General features: G+C 32.3%; 2 protein-coding genes across 3 annotated transcripts in view; one reads left to right on the top strand and one right to left on the bottom strand.

Moving 5' to 3' along the window:
- The window catches only part of LOC147831535 (uncharacterized), a 600,059-nt gene that overhangs the window by 305,145 nt on the left and 272,479 nt on the right, over window positions 1-22,435 (bottom strand). The window lies entirely within an intron of this gene.
- The window catches only part of lrp1ba (low density lipoprotein receptor-related protein 1Ba), a 458,912-nt gene that overhangs the window by 170,912 nt on the left and 265,565 nt on the right, over window positions 1-22,435 (top strand). For both annotated transcript variants that reach the window (XM_087304094.1, XM_087304093.1), the window contains exons 16-20: window positions 703-843; window positions 2,378-2,503; window positions 11,045-11,161; window positions 20,641-20,721; window positions 21,959-22,123. In XM_087304094.1, coding sequence (XP_087160220.1) covers window positions 703-843; window positions 2,378-2,503; window positions 11,045-11,161; window positions 20,641-20,721; window positions 21,959-22,123 — 630 coding nt within the window. The remainder of the gene's footprint in view (window positions 1-702; window positions 844-2,377; window positions 2,504-11,044; window positions 11,162-20,640; window positions 20,722-21,958; window positions 22,124-22,435) is intronic.

Below are 22,435 nucleotides of genomic sequence, written 5' to 3'. Positions count from 1 at the left end.
ATATATATATATATATATATATATATATATATATATATATATATATATATATATATATATATATATAATACTATTACTACTGCTGCTACTAGTTGTAATAAGAATAATGTAGTATATAGTATATACAGTTTACATTTGAACTGGAATGCTAACCACTTTACAACCTTATTTCAATCTAGAAATAAAACTTCTTTTAACCTCTAAGGCCCAATGTGTGTGGGTTTTTTTTACATGCTTTTTTATTTAACTTTTTTGCTATTTGGACTTATTGGGCCTAATTAGAACCTAATTAGAATAAAAACCTAACTAACATTTTTTGATATGATGTACTTTGAGAGAAAAATATTGTCCATATATGTGGACTCGTGGTCCGAATTTACTTAAAACATTTTTTTCCTGACTGTTTTTTAATATTTAACATATTTAACATGATATTTAACTTTTTTATGCTTTGACTATCAGAGAGTAAAAACAACATTATTTTCCCGTTTTAGACAGTTAAAAAGTGTTTGAGACATTTCATATGCTGCAAAACAGTTGCTGGATGACTCTGTATGTCTGTAACAAAATATAAAACATTCAAAGTATTTTAAATAGCCACTTAAGAGCACATACATGCTGTCCACGTATGTGGCCACTAAACCCTAGGAGGTTAATTTGAGGATATTTTCTTCTCAATGATCTTGCTCCTGTGCTTTACAGCCCCATCAGAGGTCACTAAGATTAAACGCTGCAGCCCAGCAGAATTCCAGTGCCAGAACCAGCGCTGCATTCAGATCTCGTGGAAGTGTGATGGGGATGATGACTGTTCAGATGGCAGCGATGAAGATCCACTCCTCTGCTGTAGGTCTTCTTCAGTTTTGTAATCTTAACATAAACAGAACTAATAAAGTAAATCCTGAATTGGCTAATGAGGAAGTAATTTACATAGGAATGAACTGTAGAGAGGATACTTTTGATATTTTGACGTTGGAATGACAGATAAATCTAAAAGTCAATCGGCACAACCTTGTTTTTAGCATGGTTAACTTTTGTACCATTTTGGTCGGATTTTTATACTAAAATTAGGTTTTTATTATATATATATATATATATATATATATATATATATATATATATATATATATATATATATATATATATATATATGTGTTTTTTTGTTATTATATATATGTCGCAAGCATGTTTACCACATGGTTAGCCTATTATTAGCACGTCACTAACATGAATTAGCATCCTGCTTGAATGTTTCTAGCATATACTGTAGTTAACAGTAGTTATCATTTTGCTAGAAACAAAAATAGCATTTTGTTTATGCTAAACTTTTGTAATTGCCTTATTGGGTATTACATAACTATATTTATTGTATTTACTACAAGTTATTGATAAAATGTGTCAGAACAACTAAATTATATTTGTTTTCAAGTATGATAGTTTATTGAACCTTTGATCCAACTTTATTAAGTGACTTTTACTAATATTTACTTTACATTTATGTAAATATTTTGGTACAACCCACTTATTACGTACAAAAATATCATAATATTTTGTAATTACGTTAAGAATTACTCTGTTGACCCATCTCTAACACCTTAAGCCACCCTTAAATCTACCTATACCACCAAACCTGTTCCTAACTATAACCATATACTGCCTGAAAAGCACCATTTGTTGTGCAGTGCAATATGAACACAATTCTTCAAGTACATTGTACTTATTTTAAGTAATCCTGCTGAAAAATTTAGCTTAAACTAGCCAAGGCTGGTTTTAGCTGGTCGACCAGGCTGGTTTTTGAGGGGTTTTGGCCACTTCCAGGCTGGTTTCCAGCCATTTCCAGCCTGGTCTTAGCTGGTCAGGGTGGAAAATGACCAGCCAAATCCAGCTAAAACCAGCTTGACCAGCCTGGTTTAAGCTGGATATAGCTGGTTTTGGCTGTACTCCCAGCTTGGCTAGGCTGGTCAAGCTGGTTTTAGCTGGTCATCTCCAAACCTGACGAGCTAAGACCAGGCTGGAAATGGCTGGAAACCAGCCTGGAAGTAGCCAAAACCCCTCTAAAACCAGCCTGGAAGACCAGCTAAAACCAGCCAACCAGCTTAGGCTGGTTTAAGCTGGATTTTTCAGCAGGGAAGTAACTAGCAGATGAATCCATTTCATATAAAGTGGCGCCAAACCTTTAATCTTTCACAAAAATTTGAACAGAACTGATTGTGGAAGGTGAAATATGCATCAATGAATAAGAGACTTGGAATATGTACAGTATATACAGTAGTACAATATGTTCATATGCCAATCAGGATATATCCCGAAACTTTCACTCTCTCATCTGCTTTCAAAGGAATTGGAATTATTGATTGACAGGCTGTTTGTTTATCCTCAGCCAATCGCAGCTGCCCAGCGGACCAATTTAAGTGCTTGAACAACCGCTGTATCCCAAAGAGATGGTTGTGCGACGGCACAGACGACTGTGGCAGCAACGAGGATGAGTCCAACCGCACATGCTCAGGTGAGCTTCACTCTGGAGCCCTGTCCTACATGGAGGGCCCTGTATTCGCACCCAGCCATCCGAAACAACCTCGGCAAACGACTCCACCACTGGGAGACACGTTGTTGGCTGTAGGCTACGCACGCACAAAGCTAGTGTCGGCTGAGAATTTGTTGCTTTGAGAGGAGTAGAAGTCTTACATGACACCCCTCTCTAATTTCCCGCTGGTAAAGGCCCACGTGTCACTTACTCCCTCTAGTCGGCGTGTGAAATGAAACTAGGTTCTCTGCGTAATTCATCATGCACTTGGTGGGATTTACACATGACACACATCTGTTTCGGCCCAGTGAGCTTGAGTCCTCGCTGAGAGTCTTTTTGCATCTTTTTGTGTTGGGAGTGACCGATTCGGTCAAGTTTATGATTCCTGGAAGGGCCCGGGGTCTAATTTACTTTTAGATTGAACCATATCCTGTGGTCTGAGTCTCTAGGACGAACCCCCGCTGGGGTTGTTTTCTTCAGATCAGTTTGACTCCAGAATCCAAAACATCAATACTGCAGTAAAGATGCTGTTTTTAAGCCACATTGTGTTTTATGTCCTTATATAATCATATCTTATATAATCTTACATTTCAAAATACTAAATTTATACAAAATATTTAGATTTATTGAATTAAATTATTTCCCTGGTAGAGCATCTGCTTTGTTAAAACGTGCTGGATAAGTTGGCGGTTCATTCCGCTGTGGCGACCCCAGATTATCAAGGGGACTAAACTAAAAGAAAATGAATGAATTAAATTATAAATTCTATCCATTTATTCGGTCCGTCTCTGATCTAGAGTGAAGATCAAAATTAGAGAGCAAACTACAAAAGAAACACGAGTCACATGTATTGTGAAGCACAGTGTAAAAAACGGATTGAGAAATTTGACATAGAACACAAATTAAAATGAAAGAATACTTCCTTTAAGATTTCAGTTTGCTTCTAGTTATTGGTGTTAATCTGAGATGTGATGGTAAAACTGTATTGAGCTTGTGGATTAATTGTTGGTTTAAAAATGTTCTAGAAAAAAAAAACTGGTCTAGAAGAGTGTGCTCAGGAAAAGTTTCTGCAAGTAAATTACTTTCTGCAAGTAAATGACTTGTTTTCCCCTGTAATGGGTTTAAAACAAATGTATCAGATAGATGTATTGGTGAAACTGTGAAAAATCTTATTATAGGCACGAGCTGTACAATGGGTAAGCAGTGAAAACTAAGCAAAATGAAGCAGTAGAGCATTTAAATGAAAGATAGGCAAAATGGGTTGTGAAAGGCGCGACTATTGTTGTGAAATTTAAATTTACTGTGATTTACTGTCATGTTGTGTCCTTTGTGAAAACTAGTCTAGAATATTTCCCCAAATGGATGAGTTGGGTTACTACTTCTAATTCCTTCATTATTTGACAAACCCTAATTAACTGGTAGCCTGAATTTGCGGTTTTTGTTGACAATGTAAAATGATTAGCTGTTCTAAAATTACTGAAACCTTCCAACAGTAAGTTGTCCATGCTACTAGGCTGAATTCAGTCAAAGAAAGAGAACTGGCAACTCTAAATCCATTATTGAACTGTAACTCATCCAAGACCCACAAAGTTTGGTTGTCACGAAAACAATTAGTTTCAAAGTACTTGAAATGATAACTTGTTAACAGTATAAGGATTTTTCTCTCAGTACACTGTGTTTTGGCATTTAAAATAATTTGTACTAGAAGTTTGTGCAGTGACAAAACCTCTTGTTATCAGTGAGAATCTAAAGGCTTGACTTACCTTTGTTGAGACCTAGTCCAATGTTCACTTTAGTAATGAAAGCAAGTTACAATTATTTGTGTGGGCAACGGGGAAGACTGCACTCAAATTTTCAAAGAGGTAGAAGAGGAAGTGAAGGGATTCTTGAAGGGACACCAGTAAACATATTTTTAACCTCTTCCTTTTCAAAAACACCTGAATCCAATCATCGGAACATTAGAAGAGACTCCTTCAGGAAAAGGGTTGGGAAACATTGGTTCAAGGGATGTTCCTGATGCAGAAGAAATTCTAATCAATCAATCAATCAATCAATCAATCAATCAATCAATCAATCAATCAATCAATCAACTGGTCAGTCAGGCAGTCAGTCAACCAACCAATCACTCACAACCATGCAATCAACCAACAAATCCACCATTCAATTTATCAACCAATCAACCAATAACCAAACAAACTATTCAATAATTTAACTAATCGACCAACTAATTAATTAATCAACCAATCAAGCAACCAACTATTCAGTTAATCAACCAATCAACCAAACAAACAACAATTTAGTTATTCAATCAATCAACCAACTGATCAACCAACCAACTATTCAATTGATCAACCAAGCAACCAACCAACTAGTCAATTAATCAACCAATCAACCAACTAAACAACTATTCAATTAATCAAACAACCAATTAACCAAGCAAGCAACCAACTATGCAATTAATTAAAAAGTCAACCAACCAACCATTCGATTTATCAGCCAATTAACCAACTATTCAATTAATTAACCAACCAACCAAACAACTGTTTAATCAGTCAGTCAATAAATCAGTCAGCCAATCAACCAATCTATCAAGTCTGCTGTCTGGGTCTAGTGTCTTATTTCCTTTTAGACTAAACCACCTTCTGTGGTCTTAATCGCTAGAAGACATACCCGGACGAGCCCCCACTGGGGGTGTTTTCTTAAGATCAGTTTGACTCCTTGTCTACGAGACATCAATACTGCGGTAAAGATGCTGTGTTTAAGCCAAATCGCATTGTCAGAGCTGTATTGTAACACTTGATAAAAGGGCTGGAGACAAATTTTCACACATTTTGCCAACAGGCAGCAGTCGATTTAATTTAGATAGCCTAGAGACAAAGTTCCCCTTTGTGCGCAATAAAGTTTTTCAAATCTAATCTTTAAAAGGAGAATTTGGAGGAAATCAATGGAAACTGTTTGGGAGAATAGTGAAGGAGGATGGAGAATTTAGGACAGATAGCAATTTATATATTTAAGATGGTTGGGGCAAATTAATTTCAGTGCTTTTTTAGACTGAGAGTACTTTAATAATTGTGGATAATACAGAATGTTTGGGGTTTAATTGATTTAGATTATTGTTTTTTTCTTTCTTTGTTCTTTCTTTCTTTCTTTCGCTCTTTCTTTCACATCTTTCTTTCTTTCTTTTTTTCTTTCTTTCTTTCCTACTTTCTTTCTTTCTTTCGCATCTTTCTTTCTTTCGCATCTTTCACATATTTAACTTTTGTTCTTTCTTATTGTCTTATTGTTCTTTTGTTTTTTTCCTCCTCTTCTCATTTTTCTTTTCAAATTCTTTATTTCCTTTTATTTTTGTCTTACATTTTCTTTACTTTTTTGTTTTTTGTCTTTAATTTGTTTCCTTTGACTTGTCTATCCATTCATCCATCCTATAATTTTTTTTTATTGATTTTGTTTTCCCATCCATCCATCCTATTATTCTTTTATCAATTTTGTAGTCCCATCCATCCATCCATCCATCCAATCTATTATTTTTTTAATAAATTTTGTAGTTTTTAAAACTTTGACAAATTATATTATAAGCATGACAATACAAAATAATAGTAGTACCATAATAATAACAATAATAATAATGATAATAATAATAATAATAATAATAATAATAATAATACATATTAATAATAACATATTCTTTAATGTTTTAAAATATTTATAAAAGTGTAAGGGTCTAAATAATTTATGTATGTATATGTATGTATATATATATATATATATATATATATATATATATATATATATATATATATATATATATATATATATATATATATATATATATATATATATATATATATATATAGTGAATGAATATATATGTATGACATAGAAACCTAACATTCTTAGTAAAATGCTTCTTTTCTTTTTATTTTTTTATCTCATTTTCCTATTTTAATGCAAAATCCAAAAGTTTGCTTGTTTATCCAATTTCTGCATATTTCCTTAAACACAACAGACTAAATTATAAAAAAACAAACACATCTTGATATGAATGAATGATGCAGCAGTTGGCAAGAGCAAGTGGCCTGAAGTTTGCATTAATTGTGTTGATAAATTTAACTTTTTTTCATAGGTGTGTTTTGAACTCTGCTAATGAGAACGTTTCCATCAGAATCTTACCAGAAAGGCTTGATCTTAATGATCTCACTAAGGTTACACACTTCAGCGAGCGCGAAAATGTGCAAAAGCTTATTTTATTTATGATTATTTCTTGTTTTCAGCCCTGCTATTCCAGGCTATTTAATTACCAGAGTTACCGATTTTTTTTTTCTCCTTCATTTTGCGGATTAATTAGTTCCCTCAAGATGTCAATTTGATATTCCAGGTTGGAACGTGACCTTGTACTCGAGGCACCTTTGAAGGCAGAATCAAGTTCAAATCACGTTCATAATCAAGAAAAGTGAGCATTTACAATGTGCTTTTTAAAAATAATAATAAAAGTAATAATTTTGTTAAATCTGTCATGACAACAACTTGCGGAATTAATTGGCCATGTGTTAATTAGTGGAGGGTAAGATAAATGATTTTTACATCTTGTTTTGGATGCAAAGTGTCATTTTCTGCCACAACAGAATAAACTATATTACAATTTTAGATTGCATATGTCCTTAACAGGAAAGAACTCATTTTGAATAAAAAAATAATATTGTCTAGTTCTGTTATAATCAACAGTTTTTGTGGATATTATGTAGATTGCAATGTTTTATGTACCCTATATTAAAAACTAAATTATACACATTGTATTTGGATTGATTGTCGATGGATGGATGGATGGATGGATAGAACAAAACAACAAAATAATTGATTAAAGAATAATAGATTGGAAGTATAGATGGATGGATGGATGGATGGATGGATGGATGGATGGATGGATGGATGGATGGATGGATGGATGGAACAACACAACAAAATAATTGATTAAAGAATAATAGATTGGAAGTATGGATGGATGGATGGATGGATGGATGGATGGATGGATGGATGGATGGATGGATGGGACAACAAAATAATTGAAAAAAGAATAATAGATTGGATGGAATATTACAATTAAGTTTTGGATCACTTTTTGTATACAATATTGAGGATATTATTATTATTATTATTATTATTATTATTATTATTATTATTATTATTATTATTATTAATACTAATAATAATAATAATAATACTATACACTCATTTTTTTTCTTTCTTATGCTGATAATATATTTTGTCATAAAAATGTACTAATAAATTAACTTTAATTAGATTAACTCATAGGAAAATATTTTTATTAGCAGGGTCGATCAAATCATACCTATAACAAAAAAGTAAAAATTTTCAACACAATTAGTGGAAATTCTGCCCAAACAAAACTTTAGCCATTAAAAAAAAAAAAAAAACTTGCTCTTGCCAACTGCTGCATCATTCATTCATAGCACCATGTGTGGGTTTCATATTTTAGTCTGTTAGGCAATATGCATAAAACGGGTAAACAAGCAAACTTCTGGTATGTTATTTAAATCTGCACCTGTTCAGTTGTACATTCCGGTTTTCTTTTCTTGGTTCAGAAGCAGCACAAGCTGACCCTCAGAGGTTATTGAAACACCAGCAGGTTTTTTTTACTACAGCAAAATTCTGCAAAAAAAAATGCTGAAATTGCAGAGACTCGTTTTTATTGTTTTTTTTTTATTATTTAATCTTGCGTTAAACACAAAAGTAGATAATTTAAATATTGCTTGAGCTGCTCTATTACAAATACTAAAAGTATCTCTCAGATTTTACAGATAAGGAGACATGTTTGCCAATTTCTGCAAAATTTAAATAATTTTTTTTTGAGTTTTGAGGGTTTTTTTTTTTGTTGAGTTATATCTGAACTCACAATTGCTTATGTATTTTTCATCTTATATATATATATATATATATATATATATATATATATATATATATATATATATATATATATATATATATATATATATATATATATATATATATATATATATATATATATAATATATTTATATATTTTGAGCGTATAGTTCCTGCACCGGCCTAGAAAATTGCTACTTTTGCTTTTCTATTGGTCTTAGTATACAATAATAATAAAAAAGAGTCGAGCTTTAAAAAGGAAAATTATAGAAAATAATTTTCTATAAAAATAAACATTTATAGAAAATATATATATATTTTAAAATTTTCTCTAAAAAATAAAAATTATAGATTTTTTTTTTTTTTTTGGAGCAGGATGCTAATGATCTAATCTGATTCAATGACTTATACTAAGCTAAGTTCTAAGTAAATGATCCTGCTTGACCCGAATATTGGCCAAATTAATTCAAAAATAAAAAAATAATATAGAAAGTAGTGTTCCTTTTATGTGCTGCACATGGCTCCATATATACTGTATGAATACAACTTTGCAGTTTTGTTTATGTAAAGCTGCTGAGCTGACGTGTGAAGTTTATATTGAAAAGTTTAACTTATTTTGAGGAAATGGCTTTTAAAATTGGTATAATACTTGTAATCTACAGACACATTGACTGAAAAAAGCCCAACAAAAGAATCACTTGGGATTGTATTTTGGATGTTTTCTTTACATTAGACTAAAAACACTTTAAAATCTGACAGGTGCATGAAAACAAAAAAACTAAACAAAAAACTGTCAGTTCTTTACATTCGCCACATGCTTGCATTTGAAGTTTCTTGCAGTTTAATACTTAATACGTTCAAAAGAGTTTCTGAATCCTGCTGAGAGATTTCACCCATTGGGATCTATATTTACCATATCCGTGTCTTCGTAACGCGGTTAAATTCAGTTCATAGACGCCAGATGTTGGGAGAAAACAGATTTTGAACAGCGCAGCCATTCATAAGTCCTTCAGGAAAGACACAAACTGTAATATTGGATGTCATGGACTTAAGGGTTTATCTCTGAAGGCGATTACTCAATATCACGGCTGAGACTAGAAGCAGACCTGGACAAGGTGAAAACAAATCCAGATGGCTTTTAAGCTTGGAAGAAAAAGAGAAATATTGTGCTGTGTGTCCAAAAGAGGAGGGTCATGCTGAAAATCTGTAATTTGTTATCACCTAAATATCATAAAAAAAAGATGTTTTTGGATTAAAAAAAAATGTAAACAAAAAAATTAATTGTATAAAAAGAAGCACTATTTAAGATTTTGTGCTATAAGCTGTTTGTTTTATTATTACTATTTTTTCTTTTTGCTGCATTCAGAGTATTGAACTATATTTTAGAAAATACTATTATAGTACACAATATTCTACTACATATTTCTACCTTGCTTTAAGTACAAATATATACCTTTCGATAAGGTACCACCGCAGTGACAGCTCAAGTACCATTTTTTTTTTTCTGAGTACTTAAGGGTGTTCTGCAATATTGTAATTCTGTATAATATACGAGTCGGTCAGTGAGTCTAAAAACAGGTGATGAACCAGATTAAAATCTGTTCAAAGATAGTAGCAAATCCTCTCGAGAAATTATATGACTGTTTGAATTAGAAGAACCTCACAAGGCTGACAAAGAACGTTATTTCGAACTCTAATCATGTGTTAAATCATGAAATTCTAACTGTCTAAAGTCTAACCGTAGATTTCCGTAGAGTCCCAAGTTTTAATAGAGTGAACTTAAAATAATTTGTTCGTCTTGGAGCTGAACAAGTTCCATGTAAAATTATCATTTGTTTGTTTGTTTGTTTGTTTATATTAGTCTTTTTCTCTTTGTAAGGAGTATTTATCATGCTGTTGTCCAAGAAACATTTCAGATGCAAGTCTGACAAAAAAGTTTTGTATTGTATTGTATTTTACACATATCATTAGTAGTAATAATACCACTATCACTATCATCATCATAGTTATCATCATCATCATTATCATCATCATCATCATCATCATCATCATCATATTGTAAAGTTTTAAATTATTTAGATAATGTGCAATTAATTATTATTATTATTATTATTATTATTGGTATTATTATTATTATTATTATTATTATTATTATTATTATTATTATTATTATTATTATTATTATTATATTTTATATTGACATCGTTTGAAATTTTATTTATATGACTATTCATCCAAGACATTTGGACCATACTTAAAAATAAATAAATAATAATACTGTAATAGCTTATTTATAATAATAATAATAATAATAATAATAATAATAATAATAATATTAATATAAACAAGCTATTACTATTATTATTATTATTTAAATTAACTTGTAGTGGTAAGTAGTAGTAGTGTTGTTATTTTTGTTGTTGCTGTTATTAATGTAATAATAATAATAATAATCCTTAAATCTTTTTAAAAAAATGTTCAAGTGATGAATCATTCAAGGCTGCAAACTTTTCACACACTCTTGATGACCTTATTTGTGTGTTTTGTTCGAGACGCAAGGGAGAGATTAAATAAGCATCCACTTAGGTGTGCTTTAATATCCACGCTTTTCGCTCCCCGCAGCCCAAACCTGCCAGCCGGGCCAGTTTCCCTGCGCCAATGGACGCTGCATCCCAGAGAACTGGCGCTGTGACCGTGATGATGACTGCGGGGATCAGTCGGATGAGTCTTCATCATGCGGTGAGTCTTCCTCAAACACTCAACAAACAAGTCCAGATTTGGCCTTTACTTTAATTTATTTGCAGGACTTTTCCTTTAGGTCTTATACTTTTATTACACTGTAAAAAGTCAAAAAATCTACACTCACAAAGTAGATTTCATATACTTCAAAAAAATGTATCTAGTTTGTTTTATTTGCTTTATACTAAAGTATCAATATACTTACTCTTTACTTAACTGTCTTACATAAACGTTTATACAACAGTTCTGTCTGGTTCTCGAATCTGATTGCCTGATAGCCGTGAGGATTTTAAAGTAATATCAGCACTCGTACAGCCTGTATTACTCCGCTCTCACGGGTTGCAACCAGAGGACTACAGTTTGACAATTATTGAAGCTGTTGGACAACATAATGTACTTTTGAGGCTTTTTAGGCGAGAATGTAGTTGTTTTGATTACAACTATGCAGTTTATTTATAATGACATTGCCTATTTTAAATAATTATCATTTTGGAGATGTCAGCATGTCAGCAGCCATTAGTTTGCAAAGAGGTTTAATGTTTCACCACAAGATAGTAACAGTTTATTAAGTCCTCAGAGGAGAAACATAGCATTGTTCCAGCGTACTTTTCAAACTACAGCTGAACAAATCATTACAGATCAGGTAATTGACATTCTAAGTCGATCTCTCTTTTGTATTTTGTAGTGCTGTTGTATACTGTAGTAATCTGGTAGTGTTTCCTTTGCTTCGGCTTTTTTCAGGGTGATTATTCTGATCTCCCGAACAGAGAAATACTGGGAAATCTCTGTAGACTGATGGCAGTTTATGCCGTTCAGTCTTATTATCTTAAAATGTGAGAAAAATCACTTGTTTTGTTATCACTTTAGGCATTATGCAAGATTATCACTCAAATACTTGCTCTAAAGTGACTTTTTTAAAATAGCAGTGGTATTTTTTTCTACTGTTATGATGCTTAGCTACAGATGTGAATGGCGGAAGGAAGTAGTTCCTCTTACAAAAGGGTTTTTGAAACTCGCCGATTTTATTTTATTTTTATATACATGATTATGCCGTCGAAGTGACGTATATATGTAGTATTACACTCGTAGCATTGTGATGGCTGTACATCGTCACTGGTGGGACACTAGTGCCGATATACAGCCATATAATATTGCCCATATTGCCCATAAATTTTGAATAAAACTATTGCAATTTATTTCAGTCTATTATTGTATGAGGTTTTCGTGCACAAAAAAAATTATAAAAGTAAGTTGACACAGAAGATTTATTAGAGTAGCTGTTGATGTGTGGCAGGTCTGTTCATCAAATGTGATTTTAATAATTCGGTATTACCCCCTTTTTCACTGTGTGACTGCAGATTAGAGTCTGTAGGCAAAAGCACGATTGTTTCATGCGTATGTTAATTATATGATAATATTCAGTCTAATGTAAAGAAGACATTTAGTACACAAGTAGTTCTTTTATCATGCTTTATCAATTCGCTACTGTAGATTTCAGCGACAATGCACATAAATCTCCACTTCACTTACAGAAAACTGCAGAGCTTCATTCATGTCTGCATCCTGAAGGTTTTTAAAGACGGATTTGTTCATGCATAATTTGACTGATTATGTGCAACATTTATTACCGAGAGATTAAAAAGAGATTTCTAAAATATCCCCTGTGAAACCCTTTGACTTTTTATTACATGAAAACAAAAATGACGCATTTTGAAGCTGACTTCATTCAGTGTTCAGATTTTTGTGCTAGTAATTAATGAATGCAAATATAATGAAAAGGATGCCTCATTTTCATGTTCAAACATGACATTTCACAAAAAATATATGAAAGAAAAAAAAACTTTTGTTGTATTTGACTTTATATCCTTTAGCATGAAATAGCAGCTTAACACCATATATGATGTCAAAATAAAAATCTGCATTCATCATTTTTGTCTGGCCTCAAAAAAAAATTATTTTCTTTTTTTGTTTTTGCTTAATGTGTGAAATATATATTTAAAGCATAAAATTATTAGTTCACCTATAATTTATTTATTTATTTTTTAAGTGATAATTAATTAACAGAGCAAGACTATTGTCACAGGAGAAAGTTAAAAAAAAGTTATGTTTATATCACGAACTTTTCATGTGTGCATTTACTGTGTCGTTACATTGTAACTAATATGTATTTACATTGTAGTTACTACGTTACTACATTGTAATTACTATGTAGTTACATCCAAGATAATATTTATAAATGTAATGTTCCTTTGTATATTGCATGTGCAGTTTTTGGTTATTTGTAGTTATAGTTTTTGTACATTTCATGATCAGTTTTTGTAAATAGTTATATACATAAATATATTCATTACACGTGTAATTACAAACTCTTTCTTGGATGTAATTACTATGTCATTACATTGTAATTACTTTGTAATTACGTTCTAATTATACATATGCATAGCTATACATAGTTGTATACTGTACGTAAATACATACAGTACACATGTAATTACCAACTTTTATCTTGGGTGTAATTACAGTGTTGATAAATTATTACATCTAAGATATTATTTATAAACATAAGTGTTTATTTGTATATTGCAAGTAGAGTATTTGCGTATTTATTCGTATACACAGAATTACTGATTGTAGAATTCGAAATACTATGTAATAACATTGTATTTACATCTTATTGTAAATGTTTTTGTATATTTTATGATCAGTTTTTGTTAATAGTTATATACATCTTGGTTGCATTTACTGTGTCGTTACATTGTAATCACTGTTTTATTATAATGTAAATACATTGTAGTTACATCCAAGATAATATTAGAAATGTACATTTCCTTGTATATTGCATGTACAGTATTTGTTTTTTTTCATATAGTTGTATATGTAAATATACACAGTATACATGTGATTACTGTGCACAATTACTGTCATTACATTGTAACTACATTGCTATTACTTTGTACTTACAAGATAATATTTAAAAACGTTTCTTTGTATATTTCGAGTACAGTATTTTTGTATTCATATGTAAATATACAAAGTACATATTTAACTACAAACTTTTATTTTGGATGTAACGACGTTGTAATACCTATGTTATAAAATTCTAATTGCATCTAAGATGTAACATGTAATTACAACTTTTATTTTGTGGGAAACAATATTTACAAATGTAAATGGTTCATTGTATATTGCATGTACAGTATTTGGTTATTTCTAGTTGTATACATCAATAAACAAAATGCACACGTAATTACAAACTTAATTACTATGTCAATGCATTGTAAAACAATTCTATTAATTTGTAATTTCATCCAAGACAATATTTATAGACTTAAATGAATCTTTGTATATTTCTTATACAGTAATTGTGTATTTATACGTAAATACACGCAGCACATATGTAATTATTCTGCCTATTCAACAAACCAGTGTTGACCAGTGACTTGCCTAATTAAACAACTGAATAACCTAATAAAATCACACTGTAAAAATATTTGCAAATTGACATTTTTTCAGTTTTTTGTGATACATATTTCCCCCCCACTTATTTAGGAATTTGAACTGCATTATGGGACCTTGGTCTTTCTTCAAACAGTTTTTAACCTTTATAAAACAACAGTTTTTATAGTTTAAAGTTATATATTGTCTATGTTAATGTTGCATATTATGCTGCTTAATCCTGGCAATAAGCTGCAAGTATGTTTTTTGTTGGTTTTACAAACATAGTTATTTAGATATTATTTCTTAATTGATATCTATTTGGAAAAACAAAAATGAATTGTGTGAAACAGCATTTTTTACAGTCTAGTATCTTGCAACGTAACTAAATGTACTGTCATCATAGATAAAATAAATTGGTTATTAGAAATAAGTTATTAAAATGTATTTTGAAAAATGTGTTGAACAAAAATATCTCCATTAAACTGCACTTGGAGAATATTTGAGTTAATATTTCACAAAAGGGTGCATAATTTAGCCTGCAACTATATATATACACAACTTCTAAGTACTATGCTTTTATAAAGGTTTAACACTGATTGCTCTCAAATGATGCCTGTTATAGTTTTTCAAAACATAAGAAGGGCTGCTGAAGGTCAGATGTGCTGTTTTGAATTGAGTTTAATCTGATGGCCTGAGGCTTACAACAACTATAGACATGCTATTGAGAGGCCAGACAAAACGATATCGCAGATCTGAAGTGTTTGTTGTAGCATCCTTACACAAGCAAAGAAAAAGGCTCGCTTTGTTTTCAGATTTCCTCTGTTGTGGCCTCTTTGATATCTTTTGATGTGTTTTGTGCGTTTGGAGGTCAAAATGCACAGCTTTGATAGGAGCTGTTTGTTTTTAATGTGAAGGTCGCCTGCTGCTGCCATGATCACATCTGAACTGTGACACTGCTAAAGAATTTTTTTTTTTTTTAATTTTATTTATATTTTTATTTGGTAGATTTTAGAGTCAAACAATATCTCACAAGTGTAATCTCTTAAAAATAGTCCTTATATGCGTTATTATATTTTTCTTTTCTGTTTTCTTGCATCATGCTTTTTCTTTTTTCATGATCTTGACATGAATTCATTCGTTCATTGATTCATTTTCCTTTAGCTTAGTATCTTTATTAATCAGGGGTCACCACAGCGGAATGAACCACCAACTTATACAGCATATGTTTTTACACAACGAATGCCCTTCCAGCTGCAACTCATTAATGGGAAATATGCATACACTCTCACATTCAAAGGCATAAACTATGGCCAATTTAGTTAATTAGATTCACCAATACTGCATGTCTTTGGACATGGGGGAAACCGGAGCACCTGGAGGAAACCCACACGAACAAGGGGAATACATGCAAACTTTACATTGTAATGCCATCTGACCCAGCCGGGATTTGAATCAGGGACCTTCTTGAACTGAGGCGACAGTGCTGACCACTTAGCCACCATGCTGCCCTATTCATCTTGACTTTTCAAAGGTTTTTTAACTTTATTTTCTCGTTATCTCAACATCATAAACGTTGTTTTTGTTTATGTTAAGATCACAAGAAAATAAAGTCGTAATCACGAGAAAACATGACTAACGATTTTTTGGTGAATAATATTTTAATAATCTGAAGAACTTTAAAATAATAGTCTGATGAACTTTGTCATTTTAAAGAGACTTTGCATAAAGTGCATTTGTTTATTATTTATGTATATATTCATTGTATACTACCAAAGCCAAAACTGGATTTAATTTTATAAAATAACTTCGGATCATGGTGTAAAACGTTTAACACCACAAGAAATATAATAATAAAAAAATAATAAAAAAACAATATTAAATAATAATTATAAAAACATTCGCAAAACCTCCTTGGAATTTAAATGCATTATCTTTTTATTCCTGTGATGTGACCACACTTTTGCATTATCTAAAATAACTTTTTTATTATTATTAAACTATTTTGTTTAAATGCACCAAGACATATTCTCTATATTTAATAAAAATAGAATCAAATTGATTCACAAATTTTTTGAATAATGATTTATGCTGTGTACTACTGTATATAATGCTTCTTTATTAAGTGAGAATTCAGTTTGAATAATATTAAACTTTGTTTCATAAAGTTTATTTACACTATAAGAAAAACAGAACCGTTCACTGAAATATTCTTTAGTAATTTCTCTATGGCAGAAAATAAATAAATAAATAAAATCAAGCTTTTTATATAAGAGGCCATGAATGCCACAACTTTGAAAATCAGTATTTAATTAAAAAGAAACATGATGGAACCTTGGGTAATTAATTGATGTGAAGAGTACTTAAAGTTTTTCCTCAGTGGAAAACAAGTTCATAGATGCTCAATATGACCCCCTCCAGACACTCGAGTGACATCAACCCGAAAGTTGACTGTACTACTTTAAGACTTAATAAAAAACGGAATTGTTTTACAAAATGTTTACTTCGTTGTTCTTTTATACAACAATGGTTCTTATGTAGCATCACTTCACATTAGTATTCCTGTTAGTATTGAAAGGTTCTTTGGGGAACCAAAATACTGTGGCAGGAAAAATGTAAACTTAAGATATAAAAAATTAAGACCTTTACTTAAAATAAAGGTTCTATATTGTAATTAATTGTTCCACCAAGAACATAGTGCATGGGAAAGGTTCTATTAAGAATTATTCAATGAAATATGATAGATATGTGGCATTAATAGTTAATGCTATATGGTAAAGATTATTCAGAGGTTCATCAGCACCAATTAGGAACTATTATCTTTAGGTTTAGTAGCATTATTTGATGCCACTGATTTTATTATATACAGTTGAAGTCAGAATTATTAGCCCCCCTGAGTTTTTTGCGCCCCCCTTGTTTATTTTTTTCCCCAATTTCGGTTTAATGGAGGGAAGATTGTTTCAGCACATTTCTAAGCATAATAGTTTTAAAAACTTATTTCTAATAACTGATATATTTTATCTTTGCCATGATGACAGTAAATAATATTTCAATTGATATTTTTCAAGACACTTCTATGCACCTTAAAGTGACATTTTAAGGCTTAACTAGGTTAATTAGGTGAAATACGCAGGTTAGGGTAATTAGGCAAGTTATTGTAAAACGATGGTTTGTTCTGTAGACTATCGGAAAAAAAATAGCTTAGAGGGGCTAATAATTTTGTCCCCTTTTTTTTTTTTTTTTTAAATATAACAACTGTTTTTATTCTAGCCAAAGTAAAACAAATAAGACTTCTTCCAGAAGAAAAAATAATATCAGACATACTGTGAAAATTTCCTTGCTCTGTTAAAAGTCATTTGGGAGATTTTTTATAAAGAAGTGGGCAAAAAATCAAAAGGGGGCAAAAAATTCTGACTTTAACTGTGTGTGTGTGTGTGTGTGTGTGTGTGTGTGTGTGTGTGTGCGTGTGCGTGTGCGTGTGCGTGTGCGTGTGCGTGTGTGTGTGTGTGTGTGTGTGTGTATATTTATATATATATTTATTTATTTATATATATTTGTATGTGGAACTTGAACGGGAATTTTTAAGATGAAGAGTTTTTTAAATATCAAAATAACTTAACTTTCCGACCTTAGAAAATATTGGCCACACTTTACAATAAGGTTGTATTATTTAATGTTAGTTAATGCATTTGCTAACATGAACAAACAATGAACAGTGCATTTATTACAGTGTTTGTTTATGATAGTTAACATTAGTTCATGAAAATGCAGTTGTTCATTGCAAGTTTGTTAACTCAGTTAATTTCAGTTCATTACAGTTTTAGTTTGTGTTAGTAAATACATTAACTACTGAAACCTTATCATAAAGGGTGACCATAATAATCTGGAAAGGTTCTCTTTTGTGCAATAGAAAACTTATAGATGTTATTCGTCAAACCACTGTTGCCAGTCCTTTAGTACAATTACTTTCTTGTATGCCAGTTCCTCACAAAAAACATTCACTGGGATCTCTTCATCATTAACACAAAGTCAAAGACATTGTCATTATTCAGTGAAAAAAAAGGATCCCTTTGGATGATATGATATTATTCTCCTCATTATCATGCCTGAGTTTCTTCAGCTCTCAACAGCACCGCCCTGAACCTGTTGTGACGGCTGGAGTGTCTCCGACAGTGGCGTTCAGCTGGTGTAAATGAGAGATGAGAAACAGCAGCATATCTCCACCTCTCCTCCTCGGAGGGATGAAGTGTGTGTTTGAAGCTTTCTCCTCTGTTAGTCGTCGCATCTTATTACCGCTTAAATTTCCTCGGGTACTGTTCCAGGGTCGCTTCGGTTCTCATCCGCACACAGGGCCGCGTACAGAGTAATTAAAGTTTATGCTTGACTTCCTTAAATCAAAATCAAGCTGGCACTGGAAAGCGTCGGCGAAATGTCGAATGTTACTCTGTTTGCCGTGGAGTTGAAGCATGTGGCGCCGCATGGCTGCTCGCTCACTTCATGTGGTGTTTTTTTCATCTCCTATTTCCTGTCATGTCTTTTCTAATGTGGGTTTCATTTTTAAAGGTGGTGGCCACTGTTGGTTTATTTGAAAACACTTCCGTCTCTTTTGGGGAAAGATGGAGGTGCAAACTTTAAAAGAAAAAAAAAACTTTTCTTTGCTGCAGTTTTTTGGCAGGGAATTTTTTCCTTTCCTGTTGACGACATCACTGTTCCCTTTGTTTTATACTTTGATCCTTTTATCCTCCTTTCTTTCTATCCTTTTGATACCTTTCTTTGTTTTTTCCATCTGCCTCTACACTTTTCAATTCAATTATTCATCCATCCATCCACCCACCCATTCATCCATCCATCCATCCATTCATCCATCTCTCATTTTGATCTTGATTTTATCTAATTTTTGAATCATCCATTCCTCCCGCTTAAACTTGCATCTACCCATCCACCCATCCATCCATCCATCCATCCATCCATCCATCCATCCATTTTTCGGCCAGTTAATTTCATTTTTTTGCATCCTCCTTTCATTTTCTTGATGGCCTGCTTCCTTCATTTCATTCTTCCATACATCCATCCTTCCATCATTTGATCTTCCTTCCATCTAATATTTCATTCCAGCCATCTATAGTTTTTTATTTTCCATCCATCCATTTATTCATCCATTTATCATTCCATTAAAATTTCCTTCCATCCATCCTCCCATCATTTTGATCTTCATTCCGTCCATCCATAGTTTTTATTTTCCATCCATCCATCCATCCATCCATCCATCCATCCATCCATTTATCAGTCCATCCATCATTTTGTTATTCCATCCATCCATCAATTCATCCATTCTTCCATCATTTTGATCTTCCTTCCATCTAATATTTCATTCCATCCATCCATCATTTTATATTGCTTCCATGGAATTTTCCATCCGTCCATCCATCCACTTTGTTAGGCCTTCAATCGAATCTTCCTTCCTTCCTTCCTTCCTTCCCCTACTTAGTTACTTTCATTCATTCATCATTTTTAATTTTTTTCCATCTAATTATCAATCTAAACATTCATCCATCTATTTATCATTTTGATATTTCTTTCATTGAATCTTCCTTCTGTCCATTATTTTGATATTCCTTCCATCCGTCTATCCAACCATCTATCCATCATCATCCTTTTATTTTTAAATCTACTTTTTTCCTTTCATTTCCTTCCTTCCCTTTCCTTAATTCCTATGTTTATTGTGTGATGGCACATAGATGTTTCCGTTAGTTTATTTTGAAACACTTGTGTGACAGGTTAGTGCTTCTGTCTCCTGAGAGATGAGATGGAAGGTGCAAAGTTCAGCAGAAACAAACTCTGTGTTTGTTCTCTGCTATTCTTGGCGGGGAAAAAGTTGTTAGTTGAAGGCTTAATCTAAGCTTTTGTTTTTCTTTCTGCATTTCTTGCTGGCACGGGAACAGCGTTGACTTGCAAAGTTGAGTGAAGTTGGAAAGGGGAAGTGTCTATTGTCATTCGTCGTGTTGAATTTGTTAAATCTTTCGTTCCTCTTCTGTTTCCTCTAGATTTCCCCACTTGTGAGCCGCTGACACAGTTTGCCTGTACTAATGGGAAATGCATCAGTGTGAAATGGCACTGCGATTCCGGTAAGCTAATGTTACGAAAGAACTTTTCAGACTTTATCTGCTCCTTGATCTTTCGAAACTAATCGAGAATTTTATTTTCAGGTAAAAAATAATTTAAATGGATCCTGCTGTGGGATTTAAGAGTTGTTTACAATTTCCTCTTTACCAATTCTCTGTGATCTTACTTTTATTCACCCTTTCATCATTTTATCCTTATTTCTGTCATTGCATACTTCATTTCCCTTCTTTCCTCGAATCCTCCATTTACCTTTCCCTCTCACTTGTTTGCTTCCTTTTTTCATACCTCATTATTTGTCATTCTTTGTTTTATCCATCCATTTTGTATATTTCTTTCATATTTATCCTTGCTACTTGCATTTATTTCTTTATTGCTTGGTTCCTCCTTCCTTTTTTTATTTGTTTTATGCATCCATTTATACATTGCTTTCCCTTCCATTTTTAATTCTTTACATCTTTCATTTCTTCCTGTTCATCTGTCCATCCATCCATTTATCTATTTATACTTCATTCTGTTTAGTTTCACCTTCTTTAATCTCTCCATCCATCCAACCATCCATTTCTCCATCCATCCAACCATCCATTTGTACTTCCTTCCTTTTTGTTTCGCATCCATCTTTCCATCCATCCATTCTTCCATTTGTACTTCATTCTTTTTTGTTTCACGTCTTTCAATCTTTCCATCCATCCATCCACCCATTTGTACTTCCCTTACTTCTTGTTTCACATCCATCTGTCCATCCATCCATTTGTACTTCCTCCTTTCTTATTTCATATTCATCCATCTGTCCTTCCATCCATCTATTTTTACTTTCTTTTTTCTTATTTCATATCCATCCATCCATCAATCCATTTGTCCTTCCTTCTTTTTAATTTTATATCCTTCCGTTTGTTTTTCCATCCATCCGTTTGTACTTTCTTTCTTATTTCATATCCATCCCTCCATTCTTTTGTACTTTCTGCTTCTTGTTTTATATCCATTCATTCATCTATCCATCCATTTGTACTGCCTTCTTATTTCATATCCATCTGTTCATCCGTCCATCCATTCAATTGTTTTTACTTCTGTCTTCGCTTCTATCCATCTTTTATTGCCTTTTTTTCCTTTTACCATCCATTTATCTATCCATCTATTATTTTGTCCTTGCTTCCATCAAATCTTTCATCCATCCACCCACCCATGCATCTCTCACTCCCTACCTACACCCTTCTCACTCTTTCTCTTTTTATCTCTCTGTAGAGGATGACTGTGGGGATGGCAGTGATGAGGTGGGTTGTGTCCATGCCTGTTCAGTGGCTCAGTTTCAGTGCTCAAGCGGGAAGTGCATCCCTGAACACTGGATGTGTGATGGAGACAATGACTGCGGTGACCTCAGCGACGAGAACGCTACCTGTTCCAGGACAGGTGCCCACGAACACACAGAAACACTGAGCATGTTTACATGAACAATAATACTCTGATAATAACAATAACCCTTCAATAAAATGAAAACACATTTACAAGACCTTGAAGTAATTTACTCACGGTTTACCTTCACGTCGTTTCAAACATTTCTGAGTTTTTTTATTCTGTTGAAGAAAGCTAAAAACTTAAAATTGACTTCTATAGTAAGAAAAACAAATAAACAAACAAAAACTAAAAGATCTCCGTAGATTTGGTACAACTTGAGGGTGAATAAGTAATGAACTGAATGAATTTAACTTTTAAAATACTGTT

Source organism: Danio rerio, chromosome 22 (genome assembly GCF_052040795.2).
Source record: "Danio rerio strain M-AB ecotype USA chromosome 22, GRCz13ab, whole genome shotgun sequence".
NCBI classification, from domain to species: Eukaryota; Metazoa; Chordata; class Actinopteri; order Cypriniformes; family Danionidae; genus Danio; species Danio rerio.
The sequence above is the reverse complement of the archived record's forward strand: the minus strand, read 5'-3'. Positions and strand labels throughout refer to the sequence as shown.